The sequence below is a fragment of the Urocampus carinirostris genome, chromosome 19 (assembly GCF_059441175.1).
Source record: "Urocampus carinirostris isolate Australia breed hairy pipefish chromosome 19, RoL_Ucar_1.0, whole genome shotgun sequence".
Classification (NCBI taxonomy): Eukaryota; Metazoa; Chordata; class Actinopteri; order Syngnathiformes; family Syngnathidae; genus Urocampus; species Urocampus carinirostris.
In genome coordinates, this window is record NC_142367.1 from 15,079,780 (window position 1) to 15,103,710 (window position 23,931).

General features: G+C 40.4%; 2 protein-coding genes across 5 annotated transcripts in view; both read left to right on the forward strand.

The window, feature by feature from the left end:
* mrtfba (myocardin related transcription factor Ba) overlaps positions 1-14,228 on the forward strand; it is a 14,936-nt gene extending 708 nt beyond the window's left edge. Inside the window, exons 2-16 of one of the 3 annotated variants that reach the window (XM_088323775.1) lie at positions 4,009-4,217; positions 5,403-5,468; positions 5,618-5,673; positions 5,741-5,816; positions 5,900-6,061; positions 6,162-6,328; positions 6,405-6,539; positions 6,616-6,863; positions 7,050-7,215; positions 7,367-8,389; positions 8,477-8,599; positions 8,694-8,822; positions 8,949-9,086; positions 9,183-9,243; positions 9,387-14,228. In XM_088323775.1, the coding sequence (XP_088179901.1) occupies positions 4,067-4,217; positions 5,403-5,468; positions 5,618-5,673; positions 5,741-5,816; positions 5,900-6,061; positions 6,162-6,328; positions 6,405-6,539; positions 6,616-6,863; positions 7,050-7,215; positions 7,367-8,389; positions 8,477-8,599; positions 8,694-8,822; positions 8,949-9,086; positions 9,183-9,243; positions 9,387-9,841 (3,156 nt within the window). In that variant the 5' untranslated portion in view covers positions 4,009-4,066 and the 3' untranslated portion in view covers positions 9,842-14,228. The remainder of the gene's footprint in view (positions 1-4,008; positions 4,218-5,402; positions 5,469-5,617; positions 5,674-5,740; positions 5,817-5,899; positions 6,062-6,161; positions 6,329-6,404; positions 6,540-6,615; positions 6,864-7,049; positions 7,216-7,366; positions 8,390-8,476; positions 8,600-8,693; positions 8,823-8,948; positions 9,087-9,182; positions 9,244-9,386) is intronic. The other 2 variants (XM_088323777.1, XM_088323776.1) reach the window with 2 other exon arrangements.
* Positions 14,229-17,721: 3,493 nt separating this feature from the next.
* The window catches only part of foxj1b (forkhead box J1b), a 30,065-nt gene continuing 23,855 nt past the window's right edge, over positions 17,722-23,931 (forward strand). Inside the window, exons 1-2 of one of the 2 annotated variants that reach the window (XM_088323779.1) lie at positions 17,722-17,978; positions 20,911-20,994. The gene's annotated coding sequence lies outside the window, so the exon portion shown is untranslated. Of the gene's footprint in view, positions 17,979-17,999; positions 18,160-20,910; positions 20,995-23,931 lie in introns of those variants that run through there. The other variant, XM_088323780.1, reaches the window with a different exon arrangement.

Consider the following 23,931-nt stretch of genomic DNA (forward strand, 5'->3'; position numbering starts at 1 on the left):
GTTCCCACTCGTCAGTATTCTCAAAATAGCCGTACGTCTGAGCAGGATAAGAACAGATGGATTTTGTTTCCTCACTTATTTTATACAAATAAAATACTGCCTTTAAACGAGTGGATGATGTCATCTTCACTGGACAACATTCTCAAAATGGCCGCCCCCTGAAATGAGCAAGAATTGATGGATTTAGCTTTTCAACTCATTCTTATACAAATAAGGCTATTAAAATGAACATGGCTTGACTTAATACAAATTAAATTCTGCATCTAGAAACGTCTGTTGAATTGGTATTAGTTTCAAGTGTGGTACATATATATTAATAACTTATTCTTGAGTTATTTCACAATTTTAGGTTTATTTAAAGACTCAGCTGGCCAGGAAATTTCATAGGATGACAATTTCTGCACACTGTTGTTTGTTGTTTTGACTATTACATCATCGGCCAATCATGTTGCTGTTGGTTGATTTTTTAACCTTGAAGATTTTACAAAAAATCAGAGGGATTGAATTCCTTATCTGAAGGCTCTCTCCCTGTCTTCCTTGCAAGTTCAAAATCCATTAATGTCTTCTTTATTTTGAGCGTCTACTTAAGTTAAAATGTAACATTGTCCCAATATTTTTTATTTGGGAATGAGTCAGCGATGCCGTAACGTTTTACTTGACTGACTTCTCCCCAGGCAGCATCTGCTCTGCGCCCACTAATTGATGGCGTTGACGTAAATATGAAAAGTTGTGACTAATTACGGTCGCTGTGGTTCATTGGTGACCATTTGGTTGTGAAATCTGCTTCTTTGCTACTCAATAGAAGAAAGAGTGAGGCATGGATGGCTTTTCAAAAAAACTTCAAAGTCTGTAACCCGTTTTAGATCGTGCTTATTATATGACAGACAAAAGTGGTGTGATGTGATCGCTTGCTAATTGATCCGCAAAAGTGATGCGATGCCCTGGTAAAAGCAGACTCTGACTCATTGATGCTGGCAGGATGTCAAGCCACATGTTGAAAACAAAGAGTGCATTAACTTTAAGGGACAATGTGTATTATTTGACTGCTAGATCTCGCTGCATTGTGTAGTGCAATCAAAAACCATAGCTAAAAAGCACAAGGAAGAATACAAACTAGGGAGACTCAAAGTGATTGAATAACTTCATTGTTTGTCCTTCCGTTTGTGAGGTTTATTCGTACTCCTGGCAGCAAGATTGCGGACAATTATTTCAGCTGTCTCTAGGTGAGGCTGATGTAATGCAACGTAAATGTGAAAAATGTTTATTCATGTGATAGTTGGTGTATTTTTGCTTATTTTTAAAGCATATAATATTATTTTTTAATGTATTATATTTTGGTAGTGGGATATTTAGACGTGTTCTAAGGGATGGGCAGGGCACCTGTATGATGCGGCAGGGGTAAACCAGTGAAAGCAGTCGGGCCCTGCTGTCGAACAGAAGAGGGTGTTGTGTCACCCTGACCCGAGTGACAGGGCCGCTTTTTCGTGTCCCGTTTCATTTGGAGGGACGAAAGCATGACCAACTTAGGTGCCGAGGTGCCTAACTTGTTTGGGTGTTTGGACATTTGGGCTGGCCATGGTCCCAAAATTTTTGTGTGTGTTCTCCCCCCCCCCCCTTTTATTTTCTTTGTTATTGTATGTGTTTGTCTTGCTGTCGGTCACCCCTCTTGAGGGATATGACCAGAGTTGGTAGGTAGGTAGATATTTTGGTGCTAAATAATACTCTATCTGTGAGTGGATGATATAATGTTCATCTTCCGAATTATTTTAAAGTCGGGTTTTGTTAGATGTGATTTACAAAAATACTTGTGTATAGTTTATGGGAGTTCGATACATTCTTCAGCTAAAAAGTATCAGTTGGCAAAAGGCAACAAGAAAGGAAGCTCGAGTCCGACTACCAAGTGATGACATCAGCGCTTGTTTTACCTCTGAAGACGTTTTTCTTGGACTGGATCCAGTCTATTTAATTATATCCCCAATGTGTGGGAGTTTGGTCATAAGAAATATACTTACTTTTGTTTAGAATAGATTTGATCAAATGTAAACTATTTCAAAATACAGTCCTGTAATGATAAATTGGATCATCTTGTCATACTATGAGGTTTGAAATCAACATCAGATCAAACAATTTCATTATTCCCATCAAAAAAGTGCAGTTTGTAGTGATTGGCCTTAAGGTTTTGATCAAAAGTGTAGTAAGCGTTGACATAGCTGTGTTTTTGTGTGTGTCATAACTAAATTTGAAATACAAAAAAAAAACCTTTGACCTTTTCTTGTTGTTGTTGCGTCAAGGCTGTGGGACGCTGAACTTTCTGTTCCCTGAATGATGGTTGTTTATTTTCTTCAAAATACACTGAAGCTATTTTATTGGTTGATTTTCAATCTATTACTTTGGGCTGAAAATAACAAGAGAAAAATCTGGATTTTTTTTTTTTCATTTAAAGCCTTGTTCCCGTTTTCAACATCCATCTGAATTGTTTCCTCTATATAAAGTCAGCATGTTGTGTGGGATTAATTAGTCTACCCTCAAAAACCCATTTAGGGTTATGGGAAGCTGCACAGCATCCTGGCTGTTGTTGTTGTCCAGAGTCATTTTCAGTTTTCAGAAACATGCGCAATGCATGCGCTTTACTCTGCCTGTGTATCAAGTTGCATTGTTTACTCTTCACTGGCATATGTCAAGCATGACAGCTACGTGTCCCGTTTCCCGGTTGGATTTTCTCACTTACTTGTTTTTATTTGGCTAAGTCATTTTTCCATTTTTTCCCCCACAAAAATAGGCTTAGTCAAATTCATTGTTTTTTCATGTTGTTACATTACCAAAGTGATGGCGTGGTCAGAGGGTAACAAAACATGAAGACATCTGTTATTACAAAGGCATTCAAAGGCCCCGTTAATTGATTTGGAAGGAAAAGGCAAGTGTTGCAGTTTCTGCTAATTTACCAGAAAGTACTAGTAGATTTTTGTATTTTGATAATCTTCCTACATTTTATCATGTTGCTGCTACCTTTGTCCCACTACTTTGTTCCCTTTACCCTTCATTTTGTAGCAGGTTTGGTCACCTTAGCAATTATGTCTTATCATAATAAACTTGTTTTGTCAGACATTACCAAACAGTATTGAGACGGGAAAGAAGCAAGAGACTTCTCTTTGTGCTCTTATTTCACTTAAGGTAGCCACCTAAATAAAGCAGCTGTTTTCAGGGCAGGGAGAAAACGATTTATATATACATACATATTAGTTCACGCTTTAGTGCCTAAAACGGTTAAGTAAACAACTTTTTTGCTTTTGTCTTTAAGGGAAATTACACAGTTATATTGAGCACGCTTGGTCAATGCCCCCAAAAACACATGCACATGATGTCAGTAAGGGAGCTGCATACAAAAAAAGCAAACCAAACCATTGGGGGATAGATGGAACACGAGCAATGCATGGGAACAGAGATAGCCACTCCCCAGTATCCAGTTGTAATATTTGTATTTTGGTATGTACAGCTCAGCCAGAAAGTTTTTTTTTAAACAAACATTTACGTTAATCTCATATTAGATTTTCTCTTTATCGTTTTCACGGACGGACCTACAGGGAGAAATGACAGCGTCTATGTCAACATAGCCAAGGGTAACATCAGGGTGGTTAAGAAAAGGTCTTTGAGGAGATGTTGGCAACAGCGCTACTGAATTGCGTTCGTGTTATAACTAAGCAGACTACCCTCTACTTTTAAAGTCCCCCTTGGGAAGCTGGAATGGTTTGTTTTGCTCCCTAAAACGCTTCAGTTCCCTCAATTTGAAACAGTATTCCAAGTTGGGGAGATTGTTTGAATGGACGTTGCATTGGCGGCGGTGATTCGGCATAATCATGAATCATTTGGCCTTGTGGTGAGCTTGGCCGGATGGCTGAAATGAAAAGCCCCCCATGATATTTTGACAGCTGATTGTTAATAGTGATTCTGAAGGGCTCACAGAGCAAAATATTTTATGTTCACCATGCCAATTTGTTTTCCCCCGGGTAGCAAGCGCGCTTGACTTGAAGGCGCAACCTTGGAAGCCTAAGTCCTCTCCTGAAGCCAGATGGAGCCCCAGGCTTCCCGGGGGCTCCTGGGGACCGAAGGAGCATGCCTGGTGGTGCCCAGCCCCCAGAGTGAAGCCGTGACGCACGAGATGGAGGAGCTTTCGCTGCAGCCTAACCAGAACCTGCCGCCGCTCAATGAACGCAAAAATGGTGAGGTCACAAACGCAGATTCCCAGCATCCTTAACACATTGACTTCCACTGACCAATAAAAATGTCACTATGTCTAAAAATATGAGTCACAGTAATGTTTATTGCTTGCATCATTAATTCCGAAGTAGGTATAGCTTACACAATCACATCACTTGCCCGACACCAGGTCTCAATCAACACAAAGCTATCAGAAAAATCACCCTGGGAGTTCTTTCATGGTTGCCGAAGTCTGCAAGACAGCATAGAGAAACCTCCCGCTGGTGGAAAAGTTTTGTTTGAATGTCAACTGCTAGTAGTGCCTACTCATCATTCGGGATTTTGTCATTTCCCCCCGACAGTGAGAACACACACGCACACCCAACTTTCCGACCAATGATCCTTGTCTAGAACTTGGCCAACCACAGAAACTCTTGAAAGTATTGGCTTAAGATGTAAATCTGCTGGCCGACATCCCTCACATCAATTACAGGAAGTGGAGGGGGAGCCCTAGCGCTCGTCTGTTGGCGCACTATTTAATGGTCGCTCAGAGTTTGTCGAGGCTCGGATGGATCGAAAAAAAACCTAAAACACATACAAGAGTCTCGCAGTCAATGTGATGCAACTATTAGCAAATTAGGTAGAACAGTGGCGGCTCAAATCAGACCGGGCCAGTTCTGGTTGTGGCACGCCCTACATGGCGGCTCACAACCACTCTGCTAAAAATAGATGCCTCTTGTATTTTGAATTGAAAACTTATTTCGATTGTTCAGAGAAAAGCTGATAAAATTAAGCAGAAACCCTTCTGTTTAAATTTTATTATTCTTTCACAAATAATAATGTACATAATAATCTCTTCCATTGTTTACATTGTCAAACGATCTCTCGCGCAACATTCCCAGAGCTATTTTTGTAACAAGTCCACAGGAACTTGTGTTAATCCTTCAGTTGGCACCACATTGTTTACCTCTGCTCTAATTTAAATATGTCTACTTGTTTCTAAAGCGATAATGCGCTTTTTAACCCATTCACTGATACTGATGCTGCATAGATCATCTTATTGTAGCTAGGTTAGCTCTGAATGAGTTAATCCTGTCCAGTTCTACGGTATTATGTTGGTTTGTGTCAGTCTTTTTTGAAGTTTTCCCTTTATTCTTTCCTGTTTCAATTAGCCTTGTAGCTCACAAGCTTGTGTCTTGTCTCGCCAGTACTGCAGTTGCGACTTCAGCAAAGACGAACCCGGCAGCAGTTGGTGGACCAGGGCATCATGCCGCGTGAGTAACAGAACTTGTCACTCATTCGTCACACTGCGCGGTGTGTGGGTGCTTACCAAACAGCTACAATTGAAGATTTGTCATCTCTTGTTAGTTAAGGCTCATGGTTAAGAAGTAGCACAAAAATGTGGTGGATTTTTTTTTTCTAGCACTCAAGAGCCCGGCTGCATTCCATGGGCAAATTCGTAGCTTGGAGAGAGCCAGGGTAAGCTACACAGAATAAAAATATTTTGGAAAAAAGTGTTCATACCGCCATTTTTGTCTCTCTTCAGACTGAGAATTTCCTTAAACATAAGATCCGCAGTCGTCCAGAGAGAGCAGAACTGGTCAGGATGCACATCTTGCAAGGCAAGTTTAGTTCAAAATGTTTCTTATATCCAAAACTAGACACCTAAATAAATGTTCCCTCAACACAATCCATTTTTCTTTAGAGACTGGAGCTGAGCCGTCGCTGCAAGCCACTCAGATGAAACTGAAAAGGGCTCGGCTGGCTGACAACCTGAACGAGAAAATCGCTCAGAGACCAGGTCCTATGGAATTGGTCGAGAAGAACATTTTGCCTGTGGATTCCAACCTGAAAGAGGCCCTTATAGGTACGTGAGGAAATTGTGGTGTATAAGTTCCACCGACTGCTACTTAAATTAAAGAGAACTATGTTACCCAAGTGATGCTTCTTTGGCTTCTTGGTTACAGGGCAAGTGAACTATCCCAAGGTGGTGGATGAGGACAGCAGTGATGCCTTGTCCCCGGAGCAGCCTGCTAGCCAAGACTCTCAAAACTCCATGCCTTCCCCGGGGGACAATAAATTTCCAGAAACTCCCTCACCGTCCTTGCTGACTCCTTCAGGACCTGCGTTAAAGGTCCAAGAAGGAAACATTTAATAGATCTGTTTTTCTAAACTTTGAAAATGACAGTGTACTTTATCCAATTGATTAGTCGCCGCCAGCTGCTACGCAACCCACCATGGACTCGATAAAAGTGATCGCTACTAACGAACAGGCTGCAAGTCGCCCAGCTGTTTTTCACATCACTACAAGCACTCCCTCTAAGCCAGGCCCCACATTGGTGAAAGTACTACAAATTTTGTCTTCTTAGCCTGAAATGGTCATTGCAACAATTTAACATTTTGCTGTTTCTGACCTAAAAGCAAAGCCAGCACAAAATGCCTTCCGAGAGGATGCGCAGCAAGAAAGGCAAGGACGCCAAGCCCAGGGTGAAAAAGCTCAAGTACCACCAGTACGTTCCACCAGACCATAAGCAGGAGGCAAATGAGGCCCCAATGGACTCCTCCTATGCCCGACTACTGCAGCAACAGCAGCTCTTTCTCCAACTGCAGATCCTCAGCCAGCAACAGCAACACTACAACTATCCAACGATACTACCGGCCCCACTCAAGTATGTTGATTTCATATGGCTGGCCCGAAATTTGAGTCTTTGTCTATATGTGTAGAGCTTTCTACTCATCTGCTTTTCAGAATAGAACTGATCTGTTTTTTTGTACTCTTTGTCTTCTTGTTTTAATGTTTCACAACGTAGTATTTGCTCTGCCAACAATAACGGTTATTCCACTCCTATGCGTAGGCCTGTAGCTGAAGGCCAGAGTGGCAATGCTAGCAGTCTGCCAGCCTCCATTGTGGTTTCTTTACCCACAGCACCTCCGCTTCCCCAAATGCCCCTGGCCCGGCAGAACAACTCATTGGCCAACCGCAAGCCTGGAGTTTTGCCTGCAAATCTGGAGGAGATGAAGGTACTTGATTAACCGCGCAAAGTAATTACATGGGCCGCCATCCACGAAGGCATGCCAGAGATATCTTTAACGCTGTTGTCATTTAATGACAACGTAATTGAAGCAAACAAAACATTGACCTTTACTTTTATGCTTATTTTTTAACCTCTAGGTGGCAGAGCTCAAGCTGGAGCTTAAACTGCGTGGCCTTCCTGTGTCAGGAACCAAAACCGATCTGATGGAAAGGTTGAAGCCTTTCCAGGATTTTCCCAGCTTGTCACCTTCCACCACTGTTCCCAGCCCTGTTACAACCACTCTCACTCCCATACCCATGGAAACAATCACTACCAGCCCAACTGTTGTCCATTCAGCCCTGCAGGGACCTTGTGACAGCATGAGCGCCACACCTCCAATCTCCCCTGTACCAAGCAATCCACTCAACCACCGCCAGGATGTTAACTTGTCAGAAATAAAACCGGTGTCTTCTGGCTCCTCACCTCTCCCTAACTTGCCCCTGCCTGAGAAGGACAGAAGGCTCCATGAAAAGGAACGGCAAATTGAAGAGCTGATGAGGAAGCTTGAGCAAGAGCAGAAATTGGTGGAAGAGCTCAAGATGCAGCTGGAGGTGGAGAAGAGAAGTCAGAATAGCTCAGATTCTCTGTCCAGTGCGTCCAAGCTCAATGCTGTGTCTTGTTCCATCAGCCCCGTTTCAACAGTCCAAAATGCAAACACTGTCAAACCAGAAAATATGCTCTTTACTAACTGCTCTTACACTTCCATTGCAAACTCCATCCTGGGCTCACAGACTCTCACCAAGCCACTGCAAACTGTGGTCAAGTTGGAGGATGTGACAGTTTCCTCCTCAAAGCCAACCCAGCGGCATCTCCAAACTCCTATGATGGTACAAAGCCAGGCCCAAGCAGGCACCAGCCAGAAAGTCTCTCAGAGAAGTCCCAAACTTAAGACACAGCCACAAGCCCAACCCCCCACTCCGAGCCTGCAGCAGTTCTTCATCAGCCACCCTGGTGGCGTGTCGCAGGTGTTAGCTCAACCACAGACCTTGTTGACTCCATCTGGACAACCTCAAACTCTGCTGACCACAAGTGGCAAAACTGGAACTCAGATTTTGCTCCCAGTTTCACTTCCCAACAATGGCCCTGCCCTCCAGCTGCCGAGCACCACTGTTAGTTTCCAGGTAAGCAGATTTGAAATTGCTTTAAAATGACAGCTTTGCTTTGCAATTCCAAAACAAAATAAAAACAAAATTCCCCCTCGACCTCAGCCGGTCCTTCAGGCAACTGTCTCAGATCCAGCCCTTATCCAGACATCCATTCCTTCGCCCCAGAGCACCAAAATGGGCACGCCTCCAAACCAGCAGTTGGCCAACCACACCTCATTGTTGCAGGTTAGCCACACTATAAAACTAGATGCAAGTATATTTCCCCATGTAGTGATTATAGTAATTCATTTTAAAATTCGATTCTTGATAACCCTTACAGACTTTGACAATGTGCAGTAACACAACTGACATGCAGACAAATAATGAGGTCAATCCTCAGCGTTTCCTGGGTAGCTCAACTGATAGACTTCCCTCACCCAATCATGTCACCAACGGCCCACTCAATAAGGTTTGCTTATGTCTGTCGTTTACCGGTCCGTAGTAGGATTATGACCTCAAAACAATTGTATATCTGCTGATAAATTACAAAATATCTTGATTAAAATGAGAAAGAAACATTTGTGTTTCTGTCAAGTTTTCCACTCAACCGCCGACCTTCATCTTCCAGCCAGGGTCTCGACTTCCTCAAGGCCCCAAGACCCGAGAGCCCCCTCGCTATGAGGATGCTGTCAAACAATGCCGCAACCTTCAGCACGTTAACAATACCACACCGGTTTGTCGCCCTGTCAAACAAACACATTATGCTTGAAAGATGAAACTCGTGTCAAGACTACCTTTCAACCACTCTAAAATAAACATGTCTTTGCAGGTTGCCACGGCGACCAGCCAGCAAATGGATGACTTGTTTGACATTCTCATACAGAGTGGAGGTAAGAAGGGTCCTAATTATGTGTTAACTTTTGAGTCTTTGAGACTTTTTGCCTCTGTGGAGCAGGGAAAGTTCCTACATTTTTTTTCTTCCAGGTATAATCCACTAATTTTACCCATGTGCCCCATTTGCCTACTATTTTAGAAATCACCCCATTTATCCAGCACGAGCCTGCTGTATCTCTCAACAAGAGTCACCCGGTCACAGCAAACGTCACCACCCTCCCGGTCAACACGGTTCTCTCCCGGCGCCCTCCTCAAATTCAGGTGGCGCCCCCTCCCTCGCTGAGTCTGGCCGGAGACCCCAGCCTGTCTAGCCTCTCTTCGCTGGCCAGTGACAACCAGCTGGAGGCCTTCCTGGAGTGCACGCTGGCCGACACGCAAGCGGCGTCCGACCCTCGGACCCGGGGACTGATGGAGGAGCTGCAGGCGCAGTTGGTGGACCAGCAGCCCTACTCGCCCATGGACACGTCAGACTTGTCCTTCTGTGACTCCTCCTCGCCCCCGTCCTCCCTCAACATGGGTCTGTCCGACCCGGCGCTGGACAACATGGACTGGGACTTCCTGGAGACGCATGACCTGCAACTGCACTGGGACTGAGGATGGAAATAGGCAAATTGCTGAGCTCTGACATGATTGTTGGACGTTGCATGAAGAAAGTGCACTGAAGGAAAACGGTCATCGTCCTGGCATACCACTGTGCAGGCAGTGCACTGATTCACATGGAAGAAGCAGCAGGAGATTGCACAGCTTTAAATGATGATGTCACTTGTATTGTAATTGGAGCGGGGAAGAGGAACCAAAGGAATTCTGGTAGCAAAGACCTTGTGAATACCCGTTCTCCAGGATCTCCAAGTCTGGCTTCATATGCTGCAGTAATGACGGCTGCTGTATGAAAATTAAGTCGTGTTGAGTGACACAGATTCCAATAGTTCTGGTTTAAGGCACAGGAGTTACATGGCAAATCCATTCTGCAATTGTGCCGAATTAATTGTTGACCTAATACACTGTCATGATGCCGATGAACTGACTGGAGTGAAAGGAGGAAGGTCTCTATGGGAGGGCCGTTTGAACATCTGTTTTGTGGTTAAAAAAACAACAGAACCCTTGTTTTACAGGTATTTATTTCCTTCTACATTCTCTACTTGCTCAAAAGTACAGAAGTGCGAGACTGACATTGCAGAGTATATACATTTTTCACAGGCAAACCCCTAAGTACATATTTGTCATTATAAAACATTCATAGCTCTGTGGAAAGCTGGAGGCAAAAAACATACCGCGCTGGTCAAAAGATAGATTAAAAGAAAGCTGTCCTTGCTGCTACTCGGATGTCAAAATGTAGATGATGACGATGTGTGCAAGAATCGCAGACCAAACGTTAGTGATTGTAAATTTAAATTTTACAAGATCCCAGCAGACACTTCTGATCAAAGAAAAAGGAGAATTGTTCTTAAATGCAATACAGCTAAAAGACCAATGCACTCATAAAAATGCTCTGGTTTGCAGCGCACACTTATTATCAGGTAAGATAAATAAAATGTTTATAACTGTTGCTATAGAGTCCATATTACCGTATTTTCCGCACTATAAGGCGCACCTAAAAGCCTTTATTTTTTTCAAAAGCTGACCATGCGCCTTATAATACAGTGCGCCTGATTTATGGATCAACATTAAGTCGCAAAGTCTTCCAACTAACTTGCAGCCGCCGACTAGATTTTCCCCCGAACGCCAAGTAGTACGCGGTGTATGCTGGGATTTATTTACCGGCGTTACATTGGCTAACCAATGTGTCAATCATCATTTGAATCGATCACTATTGGCTAAAGTTATTCGGAGGTCAAGGGGCGGATCCTTTTTATCATTTACTGGCTGGCATTCGCTTAAACGGCAAAACAAAGCCTGCAATTGGCCGAAAAAGATTAATGTGTATAGCACGTGGTTGACGGCATACAGAAAGCATTTTTTATTATTCTGTATTTGTAAATATTTTATTCTCCTGGATTTACTACACTCACGGATATAAGAGGACATTGGCTGCACATTATTATGAACACAACGACTTTGGTGAGCTACTCCGGGTTTTATATTATCCCTGTATCTCGTTTCAGACTGAACTCGATGTTTCTGTGATAAGCGGTGCAGATAATGGATGGAATGGAGTGTCTATTTTTAAATTAAACTCAATTCCAAGTGTTTATTGTCATATGCACAGTAAAGTTGCGAGCGAAAAAAAAAAAAGGAACTAAGGAATGGTTGGCATTTCTTGAATCCCAAGACTTTAACCTTCCGAATGATGGAACGATGCATTTGAGTGACAACGTACGGACACCGCATCCGCACGTGTTCTCGACACGTATTTGCTTCTTTGCGAGCTTTCGGAATGTTAAGGGGGTAATAAGTTTGACTGAACTATCTGACTGTTTTGTCGACGTTCCCATTGTAGCGCCTTATAATCAGGTGCGTCTTATGTATGTCAAAAATAGGACCAAAAACTATTTTTTCGGGGTGTGCCCTATAACCCGGTGCGCCTTATAGTGCGGAAAATACGCTACTTTTAATATTGACAAAGTATCTTGTTATTTTCTTAGCTTCAGCTAACTGTTAGCATGTGGCTTAAATGCTGTCCAGAGATGGTTCTCCTAAAAATAAAATACATGAGTAATTAGATGTAGATGATGAATGACTTAGAATGTGTGCCCAACAATAGTTTGCAATGCATGCTTGTTTTTACATGCAACCGATCGCATGCAGTGTTTACAAGGATAGCACTGCCATTTAGGCTACAAGCTAACAGTTAGTTGAAGCAAAAGAATATAAGATATTTTGCTGATACAATAAGTAATATGGACTCTGTGGCAACAATCATGAACATTTAATTTATCTGGTATTAGTGTCTCGGTCCAATCTTTTGGCTTTGTTGCATTTAAGCACAACTCTCTGCTTTTTCTCTGATTAAGAGAGTCTGCCGGGATCCTGTAAAACTTCAATTTCTGAACACTAAGGATTTTGTTTTTGGCACCCAAACACACAACATGACAACATTTTAATACCCAAATAGCAGCAAAGTTGTCGGCTTGCTTTTCCTCAGTCTTTTGACCAGCACAAGTCTGTTTTGCTCCACCTTCGGTTGTGATGTGGGATATTAAAATTAACATACTAAGCTAAACTTTTAGCGCGTACGCTTGATAACATGTTGTCTTGCTCAAGCGGTTTTCCTCCGGGCTAAGCCACGCCCACCGGAGATGTCACAATGTTTACAAACAAAAGGGTCTATTTGTAAGGCCAAAACGTTTTCTCGACTTAAGCAGTTCCAGGTTTCTGTACAAAAGGCCTTCCCATTGGAGGATTTTCTGACCATGCAAGAGCTATGCACTAAAGTGGCACATTAAACACTATGCTAATGTGAACTCCGCATATTAACGGTTTCTCTGAAACCAACAGATTGTGATCGGGCCGCCCGGGCTCGGGCGGTAGATCTTATGTAGAGATTTCTCGTCGGATCTCTCAGTTTTGAATGTATTTTGCAAAGACAACAAGGAAAACAATGTCCATTATGCTGGCAGCTTTTGTGATGAACAAATAAGGAAAGGGAACAAATGGCACGCTTTTGGTTGGTGTAGATTTAGGTTCATTAAGGATGTATTAGGAGATGTTACGTCCATATCTAAGTGTCCTGCAGTATCACTACTTTGTGTGTGTATTGGCGAATGTGTGCTTCTATGTTGCTTCCCCAGTTTCATGTTGACCTGCGAATGAATTTGGTTCATTCCGTCACACCAACCGGTTTCTAAATTGACTGTTTGGAATGATAGTCACTATACCAGTTTTATGCAACACAAATTTACTTGAGATCACACTGTACTCTAAATCCTAAACATTTAGCCAAATGGTTAGATAACACACTAGTGAGCCGCATGCCCGTTGTGCCTCGTCTTTCTGCATGAGCGTCGACTTGCCGCTTCCGTGTGCATGACCGTCCGGGAACAAAACGCGCAGCCGAGATCAAGTCGTTGAGGAATAGATAACAAAAGGCTTCTTGTGGTTTCTTGGCTGCGGGCTCTGCTGCTTTTAAGAACTTGTCTAGGTCTTGTCTGAATGTTCTTTTGTCTGGTGCTGCGTTCACTCATCTTGTTGTTTGTACCTTCATAACCACTAGAGGGCGGCAATTCGTTTGATAGAGCCCAATTTCATTTCTTATTCCAACAGACATATCAGATGATGCCGCTTATACACCACTTATTTTAGAATAAAGCAATGAAAACGAGGGTAAAAATGATTGGCCGTGTAATTGTGCACGAAAGCCAACGGCAGCTTAGAGAGTCTATTTGGTGATGATTGACTTGTAATATCGCTGTGTGGTTATGCCAACTTTTCCTGAGATACCACAAAAAAAACCTAAAAGAAAATATTTTGCTATGCTTATTTGATTGCTGTTTGCTTTATAAGTTGTACATTTTGAATGCTACGTGGCAAAAAAGGCAGGATAGATAATCACTTTTTTTATAACATCAGATTTTAGGGTTGATCTATTTTTTTTCATTTTAAAACTTTGCATATCGGAGATTTAGGCTGCAGTCGCTCGATTATCATACGCCACTTAAGGACAGCTCATGATATACAAATGCCAGCTGCTCCTCTCCACGTGCTGTCATTAAATGCTGCATCAACACACTTTTCATCAGAACCATGTATCACACACGATACAGTTGATCACCAGGTTAATGTTCGGAAATTTCAAGCTATGGCGCAAAAAAAAAACCCAAAAGCATTAGAAAATAGCACAATTTGGCGTCTGGCCCTAGTGCAGCCAATTTCGTCGTGAAGCTTTCAGTCTTTCTCCTCGCCTTGTGTTCGTTTTGCACATGATGTACATATTTCTATAGATGTATGCATATTTTTATACATGTGACATCCACGGTCGTTCTATTTTGTAAATACTGAAAAAGTATTATGCCTTTTATGTGACAATAAAACTGGTGGACTGTTGCGTTTTGTTTCGATTTTAGACTGTGCTTCAGAATGTATTAAATACATGGAAATCCTGGCAGTACAAAGACTGAAATCAACCTTTTGAATTTTAGGATTCCTCAGGGGTAATCCAAGGATCCCTGTTGCTATATCCATACATGCTTCTTCTAGGCCAGGGGTCACCAACCATTTTGAAGCTGAGATTACTTTTTGTTACTAATAAGCACAAGGGGCTACCATTTTGATATGAATTTCTAAAATGACAACTTATGGTATTACACGGTTCCTACAGCTTAAGGCAGGTTAAATTCAAGACTTTTTAATGGCTCGTGGAATCAGATTTAAGACTAAGTCGACAAAAAAATTGAAACAAACAAAATAACACATATCTCTTGCACACAATACATCGTGCCTCATACACATTCAGATTTAATTTCCCCCTATGTTCCGGTCCGGAGCCTTCGCTCTGAAAATGCTGGCATACTCGTGATCCCAAGAGCCAAGAAGAGATCCGCAGGTTCGAGAGCATTCTCCATTCGGGCCCCTGTGCATCCCCCTGAGATTCGATCTGCAACCTCAGTGGAAATGTTTAAATCTAAGCTTAAAACACACTTCTATTCCATAGCATATGAATAACCTATATTTTATGTTGACAATATCTGTGTATTATTTGCCCTCATGTAGGTTTTAGATCAGGGGATGGTGTCAATAGTCTGTGGTTTGCAATAATCTGGTCAGTGTAGCCCTTTGAGACTCTTTGTGATTAAGGGCTATACAAATAACATGACTTGACTTGATATTACCTGGCACAGTGTTTAGCCATGACAAAAAACGTTTGACAGTCACAATTTCCCATGGTCAGAAATTGCTATGTGAATTGTGGTTAGACCTAAGACATGTGTCTGCTCTGAAAGGCCCGACTGAAACCACATCCTTTTGATAGTCCCTTTATTGTGGTCACGCCATGTTGCCACGAAAGTAAATAGGTGATTAATCAAAAATATAAATGATAAATGTTATTAAATCATTTAGTTCAAACAAATATCAATCTTACTAATCAATGTGGCCACATTTTAAAGACTTTCAAAAAATTAAGATTAAAATTACATTTAAGATTTAGGACATTTGAATTCCAATTAAGGCCTTGTTTTTAAAATAATTTATTCAATCCCCGCGGGAACCCTGTATTACAAGGTTATTAATAGGTTGGAATTATTAGAAGTAGGCAACCACTAAAACATCAATATAGTTGAAAACATTTCTCAGAAAATCACCATGACCCATTACCTGTAAGCTATTTTCAGAACATGTCCGGAGGCTAATCAGGTGTTCTTAGGGGGCTACCTCATGCGCATGGGCACCATGTTGGAGAACCCCTGTTCTACACCATCTAGGACGAAGCTTTACATTGTGTCTGTTTTTAGTGTTACACATTATTACAACAGAATGGGATGACTTTCCAACCAGGCTGATAATTCCAAAAGAAAATAGCGACGTAATTCAAAAACAAATAAATGTTCTTGGAGAATTCTTTCCTATTAAGTTGTGATTTAAACTGAAGAGCCGAGCATTCTCGACTTAAAGTGCACGCTTCCCTTTAATTTTAAAACTACTTCCCTAAAACGCAATGACCTTGTCGGATCCTGGTCACGATGACATCACCACTGTCTTCTATTTTCATAAGTTTTCCAAAGAGACTCAGCGCTCTGATCTTCCTTAACGACCATTTTTGGTGGTCGCTGTCAAAAAAACAATGTGGTTTTTCACTTCCATCCAACTTTCAAATTAATCTAAATATACTAACTTCAAATATATCATTTGAATTTCTAATCCACTGAAAAGTAAATTTTACAAAGTACTTCTGTCTCGTCCTATGAATACAATGGAAATGTATTTAACCCAAATGTACTCTCAAATTCAAACAAAGTGATATCCATTTACTTTTTAAAGAATGCTAATACAACCAATGTTGTGCAATGTTTCTCTTAATTTATTTTTATGTTTCTAAATGCCAAGAAGTTGCACTTTGGAATGACCTTATGATTGTTTCATTTTTGTTTTTTTCTACAGAATAAAATGTCTGAGTGATGGCTTGACTTTTTGCTAGGGATTGTAGTATGAATACTTTGCTCCGACACAAAGCACCAATACCAGTAGTAGTTTTAAATAAACATCTTTCAGAAACCCAATGACAGATAATTTTGAATAAAGATTGAGTAGCTTTTGAATGCTCTGAGATTTAGATTGTGTTAAAATTGCCTTTCATTTTATCTGAAAAATGCTTTGTCTTATTTTAAAGGATTTCAACAGGGGTCACCAACATAGTCCCCACGGGCAGAAAGTAGCCCCATGAGAACACCTGAGTAGCCTGCGGACAGATTGTAAAAATAGCTCAACGATGATGGGTCATTTTATGCTCTGGTCATTTTGATACATCTAATAAGCATAACCTTTAACACATAATAACAGTAATAACGTGATCATTTATAAAAAATAAATTCTTGGTGGAATACAGAGATGAAGAAAATCAGGTATGAGTGATACGAGAGATTCGGAATAGTGCCCCTAGAACTATGATTAACTTTGTGTTATTGTTGCTGTTGTTATAACTATTATTATTAATAGTATTACAATTGTTGTTATATAATTAGTGTGTTTAATAGGGAAGATGAAGAGGTAGGAAATATAAGCATTTGCTTCTCACTACCCCTTTTCGAACATATGTAATATTATTTTGTTGTTGAGTTATTATTTTTGTTCTGTTTTTATTTTAATGTTCGAATAAAGTTTTAATTCATTCATTCATTCATTCATTCATTCGTTACTGTATTTTAAAAAGGCACATCAAATCGGCAGTCCTTCACACTGATGATAGTTAACAAAAAAGTTGCTTTAATATCAAAAAGGTTGATTTCCCCTGGATTACAGTATAGTGATGACAACCATTTTAAAATATATTCTGGGATATGTCTATTCTTTGTATACTATACTCACACACACATATTCAAAGCAAAGTCATTTAAGTGTGGAATGCGATATGTATGAGAAACATTCTAATAAATAAACTATACCATAGATGAACTTAAAAAACTTATAAAAAAGAAATAGCCAAGAATATCCTTCCACTTTTTTGATTCAAAATCCTTTCATAAAATGAAAAAATTGGATATTTTCTCATTTTTAGGCTCTTTAAGTCTCATAATATGATTTATATGAACTATTACTCAGTTGCCGATTAAAACAAATTATGATAGAGGAATATATTTTCCTTTCAAGCTTCCTTGTTATCAATGAGGACAAAACCTCACTGTCAAAACAGCGTGCACTTGGCTCACATGTACGCGCCTCATGAAGCCTTAACGTGCCACCTCATTGAGGTGCCTTTATCTTTTAAGGGCCATGCGACGCTTTGCTGGCGACATCTTTAAAGCTTTGTTTCCTTGTTTCATTGTGCTTGCCACTTGGCGGGTCATTGTCATCACGCCGATGTCACAGGGAAAGGAAACTGCAGGGTTCTCCCTGCTTGGGATTCGACTCTAGAGTCTAGACTTGGTTTTGCTTGAGATGCGAACTCAAGACTTGGATCTCACTAGATATTGGAGAGGACCAAAAGAAGTCAAGAGTGGGTGTGGATTTTGCTACCACTAGATGTCATCATGACCCACTAAAAAGCAGGACATGAGGCCTTCAGTGTCCTCAATTTACATGGATGACATCACTGGTACTAAAGGAGAACAGCAGTCTGTCCAACATCCATTTGGTTGCGCATGTATGTATTAACCTCATCTTAGTTCCTGGCAAATTTTGTTGTAAGGCAGAGATCACCCACCAAACAAAAGAATTCACTCGCCTGACTTTTTGCTTGTTAGTTATAACTGGTGTGGTTCTGGCTTCCTCCACATAACGGATGGTTAGCTTTTAGGTTTAGGGCTCTGACCAAGGTTTCTCAGGTAAGTGCACTCAGATCGAATAACAATAAAATGTAACATGTGTGTGCGCCACCTGTCGCAGTATTAGTCACAAAGGATGGCGAATGGGGGGCCTTGACAAAGCCAGACGTGCCTAATGACTTTCATTATTCAGAAGCCAATTTTTCCTCTCTGCTTTGTTCCTTGAAAGTGAATATTTACCGCGGTCGCATCTCAAGCTGTATTTATGTTAGAACTTGTTTATACTGGGAGATTTCAGCAATATTTTCATTAACCTGTTTGACCTATTCCATTACACTACTGTTTGAATTAATCTTTGACATATGGTTTGTCAGTGGTAGTTAGAGTTTGTTGCACACAATCTATAAAAGACATCATATAAAGCTCCCAATATGATGTTCTTACTTTAAACATGAGCATCATGAAATACAATAAGTGCCTGATGGTTATCATATTCAGTTGAAAAGGGGCAATAGGGCAATTGAAGGTACATTCTCATGTCATAGACCATTAAAAATATTTTTAATCTGATTTAATTATTCGTAATATTATTTACTGTAACTTCTAGAACAACAATGGTATTTTGACCTCGCGAAATATTCAATTCAAAACTAGTTGACCTTTATTTAGTTCTTATAAAGACACTGTTTAAAATTCAATCCAATGTCTGATATTATCCAGGTAAATATTCAGAGTGAGCCAATGACAAATCGCCGTGGCAGAGGATCGGCCGTTTGCTCGGCGGTACGCTGCGGAAGCCAACGAGACGGCGTTACGTAACCCAAGGAAGCGTCACGCTATCGTAAACGCGCTTGATGTGGGTCAATCTGTGATTAGCCAGTCGTGCGGTCGCAGGAGAACCGGAGAGGATTATTTTGGTGACACCTCAGATCGGCTGCTCCCACGTCATTAATCAAAATTGTGTGCGTGTCTAATAGGATCTAAAGTGTGTGTGTGCTTGAGGATTTCGTACCCGGTCATTCTGAAGCAGTGATGTCATCAAAAGCAGACAGTTTTCTTTGTCCTTTGGACAGCTGGGAACATTGCAGCAACCTGGGGGGGGAATCATGAGAAGTCAGGCACATCGGCTAGCGCTCATGCTCACGTTTCATTTTTTGCGCTCGCACATCTGGCACACTTTTTTATCATGACATGCAATATTTATAGAAACGGCCACTCCTGTGTTAAAAATTACATCTGAGTGGACTATTAACATAAAATACATCCACTTATTTGGTAAATATTTATAAATACATGAGTGTATTTCTTTTGAAATAACTTCCTTGTACATTAACTTAAGGCAGAAGTAATACCATTTGGTATCATAAAATACAGGCTATACTAACAAAGTGAAAACATAAAAAAGAATAATATTCAAGCAGATTAGCGATTACAATATGTAGGCATTAAAAAAATGAGTGCTTGGAAATGGATGTACTTACACTGTTAAAATGCCATTGCTTGATATGTATGCTATTTGTCAATTTGTTAAGAAACGTTCATCATATGTCGTGTGTCTCTTTGCTCTCAAATCGCAAACTTTCCCCTGCGGCAAACATGAATGTTTGATAAGTGCCGTGAGCAAAGAGGGGCCTCACAGACGGCCAAGAAATTGGTGCAGTAAAATGCAATGCGGACAAGCATATAGAGTAACATTTTCCGTGCCGCTGTACTCCAAGGCGTATTAGCCTTTGACATTAAGTACCCAGAAAATAGTGTACAGTAGGCTGTACTTTACCCCAAAATTTAGCAACATATACCAACATATACCTATAAATACTACCATGCATATATTTGTCCCCTGCAAAGAATAATGCGTGAGATCCCTAAATTATTGCAGTGAAAAAAGTGTACAGTAATCTCCACTTTACTCTAAACCGAACCAACATATGCCTAAATATAAATACTAAAATGCATGTATTCTTTATCCATTGCAAAAAATAGTGTGTATAATCCCCAAATTAATACAATAGAAAAAAAATTGAGATCTAGCCACCTTTCTAAGAATACTCTGCCCTCTGAGATTCGATTTGCAACCTCAGTGGAACTGTTTCAATCGAGGCTTAAAACACACTTATACTCTATAAAAATATACATGACTAGAAGTCAAACAAAAAATATTTGGCTCCACAAAAGCTTAGCAGCTGTTCTTCTCCATGAGTGTGAAAGGAAGCAGTGCCGATAAAACCGTTGCCATGGGAACACGCACGCTGATCTACGGTTTTACAGGATTGCGTGGCGTTTGTTTGTGGCCAGAGTAACTGACTGTATTCGTTGGCAACAGTGCTACAGTACATCATTTTGCTCACACTATCCAGCTGCCGCACAGGAAGTGGGATTGTCACTTCCCCTGGTGGGCTGACTTTGTGTGTGTGTATTTGCTGAGGCTGCTGCTAATGCATGCAGTCAAGCAGCACTGATACAACAGTGAGAGCAGAGAGAAAGCTGGCTTTGTGTTCAATTCAGGATCTCAGACACAAGAGTGGCTGAAATGGCACACAGCTATTGTCATAAGTTTAGTGCGGTCAAGTACACACAGTTGTAAGCGCGTGCATATCCCGGGAGGAATTGCAATCATAATCTCTATCAGAGAAACAAAGACAAACTGGATCAATATGCACGACCTGTATATATAAAAATAGTGCAGTCTCAATCTTATCTTTTGCCCCTCGGGATTTTACATGCAGTACATTGGTTATTTTTTTAGGATTTCTCATATATTTTGATTCAGACAAACCAAAGTAATGTTACAATACTTCTTCTGCTCCCCAGCTCACCTTCCTAAGGGCGATTGTCGGTGACAGGTCACTTGTCAGCAATCGAGATTGACAGTGCATTGTCTCTGTTCTGGCGGTGGTGAGTCCAAGTTTTCCAATTCTGAGAATAGCATTAATCGAACATTAAAATAAAAAAAATAATAATAAAGACATGCCTTCAGCAGGACTACAACTACACTCTGAAAGTACTCAAGTACTCAAATATTACAACTACAGTGGGCTGTTATGAGGAAAAAAATAACACAAGAATAAACATTTATATTTAAATTAAAATTTCACCTACATGTGATATAGTTGCATATATTTGCATCCTTGAATTTACACAAAAGAGAAAAAAAAAACACTTTTCATTCTTCAATTCCTTGTCATTTCTCAATGAGAAATTACATGCGACGGTAAAATACTTTTGGACTCTAGGGGGCAGTGTGGTGTACGAATGAAAAAGAAGACGAGCTAAGTTGTGATTGGTTTCCAATAACATTTTTTTTCCCACCAATTGAGCATACTTTTTGAAAAGTTTCTTAATTGTGCATACAGTTTTAAAGGGCATTTGTGTTGATATTTTTATCAAAATAAAAAACAATACCGAAGTAGATGCTATTCCCGGTTAGCATTTGACTGTTTCTATAGCATTCGTGCTAGGCTAACGATCTTAGCATTAGTGCTAGGCTAACGATCTTAGCATTCGCGCTAAGTCGGGGATGTTTTTATAATAAAACGGTTTGTATTCAAGCATACAGTCAAATCAATTAGTCTCAGTGTTAGTTTACCTTTTCAAACATTTCCAATTGTGATGTCGCTTAACTTTAAGAACGCCAGTATGAAAATCTCAACCACATGGAAAGGCCCCGGATGTTCTAAGGCGGTGCGTTCATGGCACTTTCACAACGTACGGAATTTAACAAGCGACACTTTCCTAATAGGTTGACAAACAATATTTATTTAGGTTCACCAAAATGATAAGTTAATTATCAGGTAGTCCACAAATATTGTGGGAATGGTCTCATACAGTCATTCAAAGTGTGTTGGAGGAGGAGGGGGTGGTCAAACATGACATGAGAAACCATTTATGAACAGGGTCACCCAGAAAAACATTCAGATTGAACCAAATCAAGTAGCACGGGAAAGGTGAACTGAAGAACAAGTTTGATCAGAAATAATACCAAGGAATATATTCTTTTTCATCATATTCAAAATTGCCCTAATTTTTCATTTTTAAAAAATTCCACAAGCTAGATATTTTTTTTATATGTAAAAAAATAATATAACACAAAACTAGGGGCGGACCCTGCATGTAGTATATTGCAATATTTCAGGGTCACCCCTGAGCTGCCCCTTGTCCCCCTGCTTAGCAAATTGGAGAACGGGTGACTGATTCCACGCGTGGATGTCAAATCTTGGCCTGACTGCCGCTAGAGAGCATCCTTCGCGAGCCGGGATTAAAAAATGAGCATTAGGGCCACGCAAAAAAGAAAAAAAAAGATCCGTGTGAAAAACGAGAAAACCCCATTGTAATAAAATCAAGATGCCCTTTTACAAAATTTGGTTCGCATTAAGAAGAAAGGCCTTAAGACGAGCTTTGTTTTCACAAAAACAAATGTTGAATGTACATCAAAAGATACAGTAAGTATAAGAAAAGGTCTTGAAAATAGTCGTACTCTTCTGAAAAAAATATGAAAGTCTTTTTTAGGACACACAATCTTGAAATCCTTCAAGATTTTCCCCAGCTACGAATTCTTTCCCCAAACCTTCAATCCCACTTTCTTCATTTCCTCTAATAAATTTGTTTTCTTTTTAATGTGGCCCTAAAACTTCTTCATATCCAACAACCTACGAGGATGTTTTTCCCATCGAAAACGATCCGACTCCAAATTAGTTGGCATTAATAGCTTTTGTGTAATTTAAGCTACAAAATGTTACTTTCAAATCACACATTTTTTCCTTAAAGAGTAAAAAAAAATGGAGTAGTTACCACCTTGCCCATCTAGAGCCAGTCTAGCTGCTTCAGCTAAACAGCCACCTCCCAGATAATAAAACTATCATCGTTACAAACAATATTCTATGAAACTAACGATGTTTCCTTTTTGGAAATTGCTTCTTTTACAACCCATAATCTCCAAAGTATACAGTCGTAGACTCCGTTTAAAAAATAGTGTGTTTATGGAAAAACTACAATAAACCAAAAGTGGTTTCTGCATTTCGGAGGAAACCGAAAAACAAAACAAAGTTACGAACATGTCGTCAGCGCAAACAGTTGGTTTAAGAATCCCTGATTGGCTAAACAGAAGTCAGGTGACCAGCAGGTGAGGTAAGAAGTAGCCCCGCCTCGTCGATGGGGACGACAGAAAAAAAATGGAGCGCCGCGTGTTTGCGTGTGTGTTGAACGTAGACGTCTGTATCGATGCTTCACAGTCACTTTGAAAACACGGCATCGCGAGTTCCTCTTTCGTCATGCAGCAGACATGGTTGCAGAAACACAACAAGACCAGTGAGAGGGGGAGGGGGGATCACACTGGCTAATAAAAAGTGAAGGGATAAAGAGAAAAAAACTAGAAAATTTGCTGCCTTAAATGTCCTTGAACATCACGTAGATTCCTTGGGCATGACGTTTATATATATATATATTTTCCAAATTCAAATATTTCATCATTTTTGTTAGAAAAAAACTAAGATTTCACATATTCTCTTATTACTATGCGTGTGCGTATCTTGGACTTTTTTTGTCTCCTTATTTGCATTGCTTTTCTCCTCTTCTTGAAATTGTTCGCGCAAGTTTTTCTTGGTTTTGCGTCTTTCCATATCCGTCCGCCTTGCCGCATCTGGCATTTATTTTTTCCTAATATGATATATTTTCTAGACTATAAGGCGCACCAATTTAGCCAGATATTTGTACGTGTGCCTTATAACCCTGTGTGCCTTATATACCACAGAATACGGCAGATAACATTGGAAATGCATACAGTAATTATAACTATGCATTACCATACAAAGTTTTACGGTAAAACCTTATTTGAGC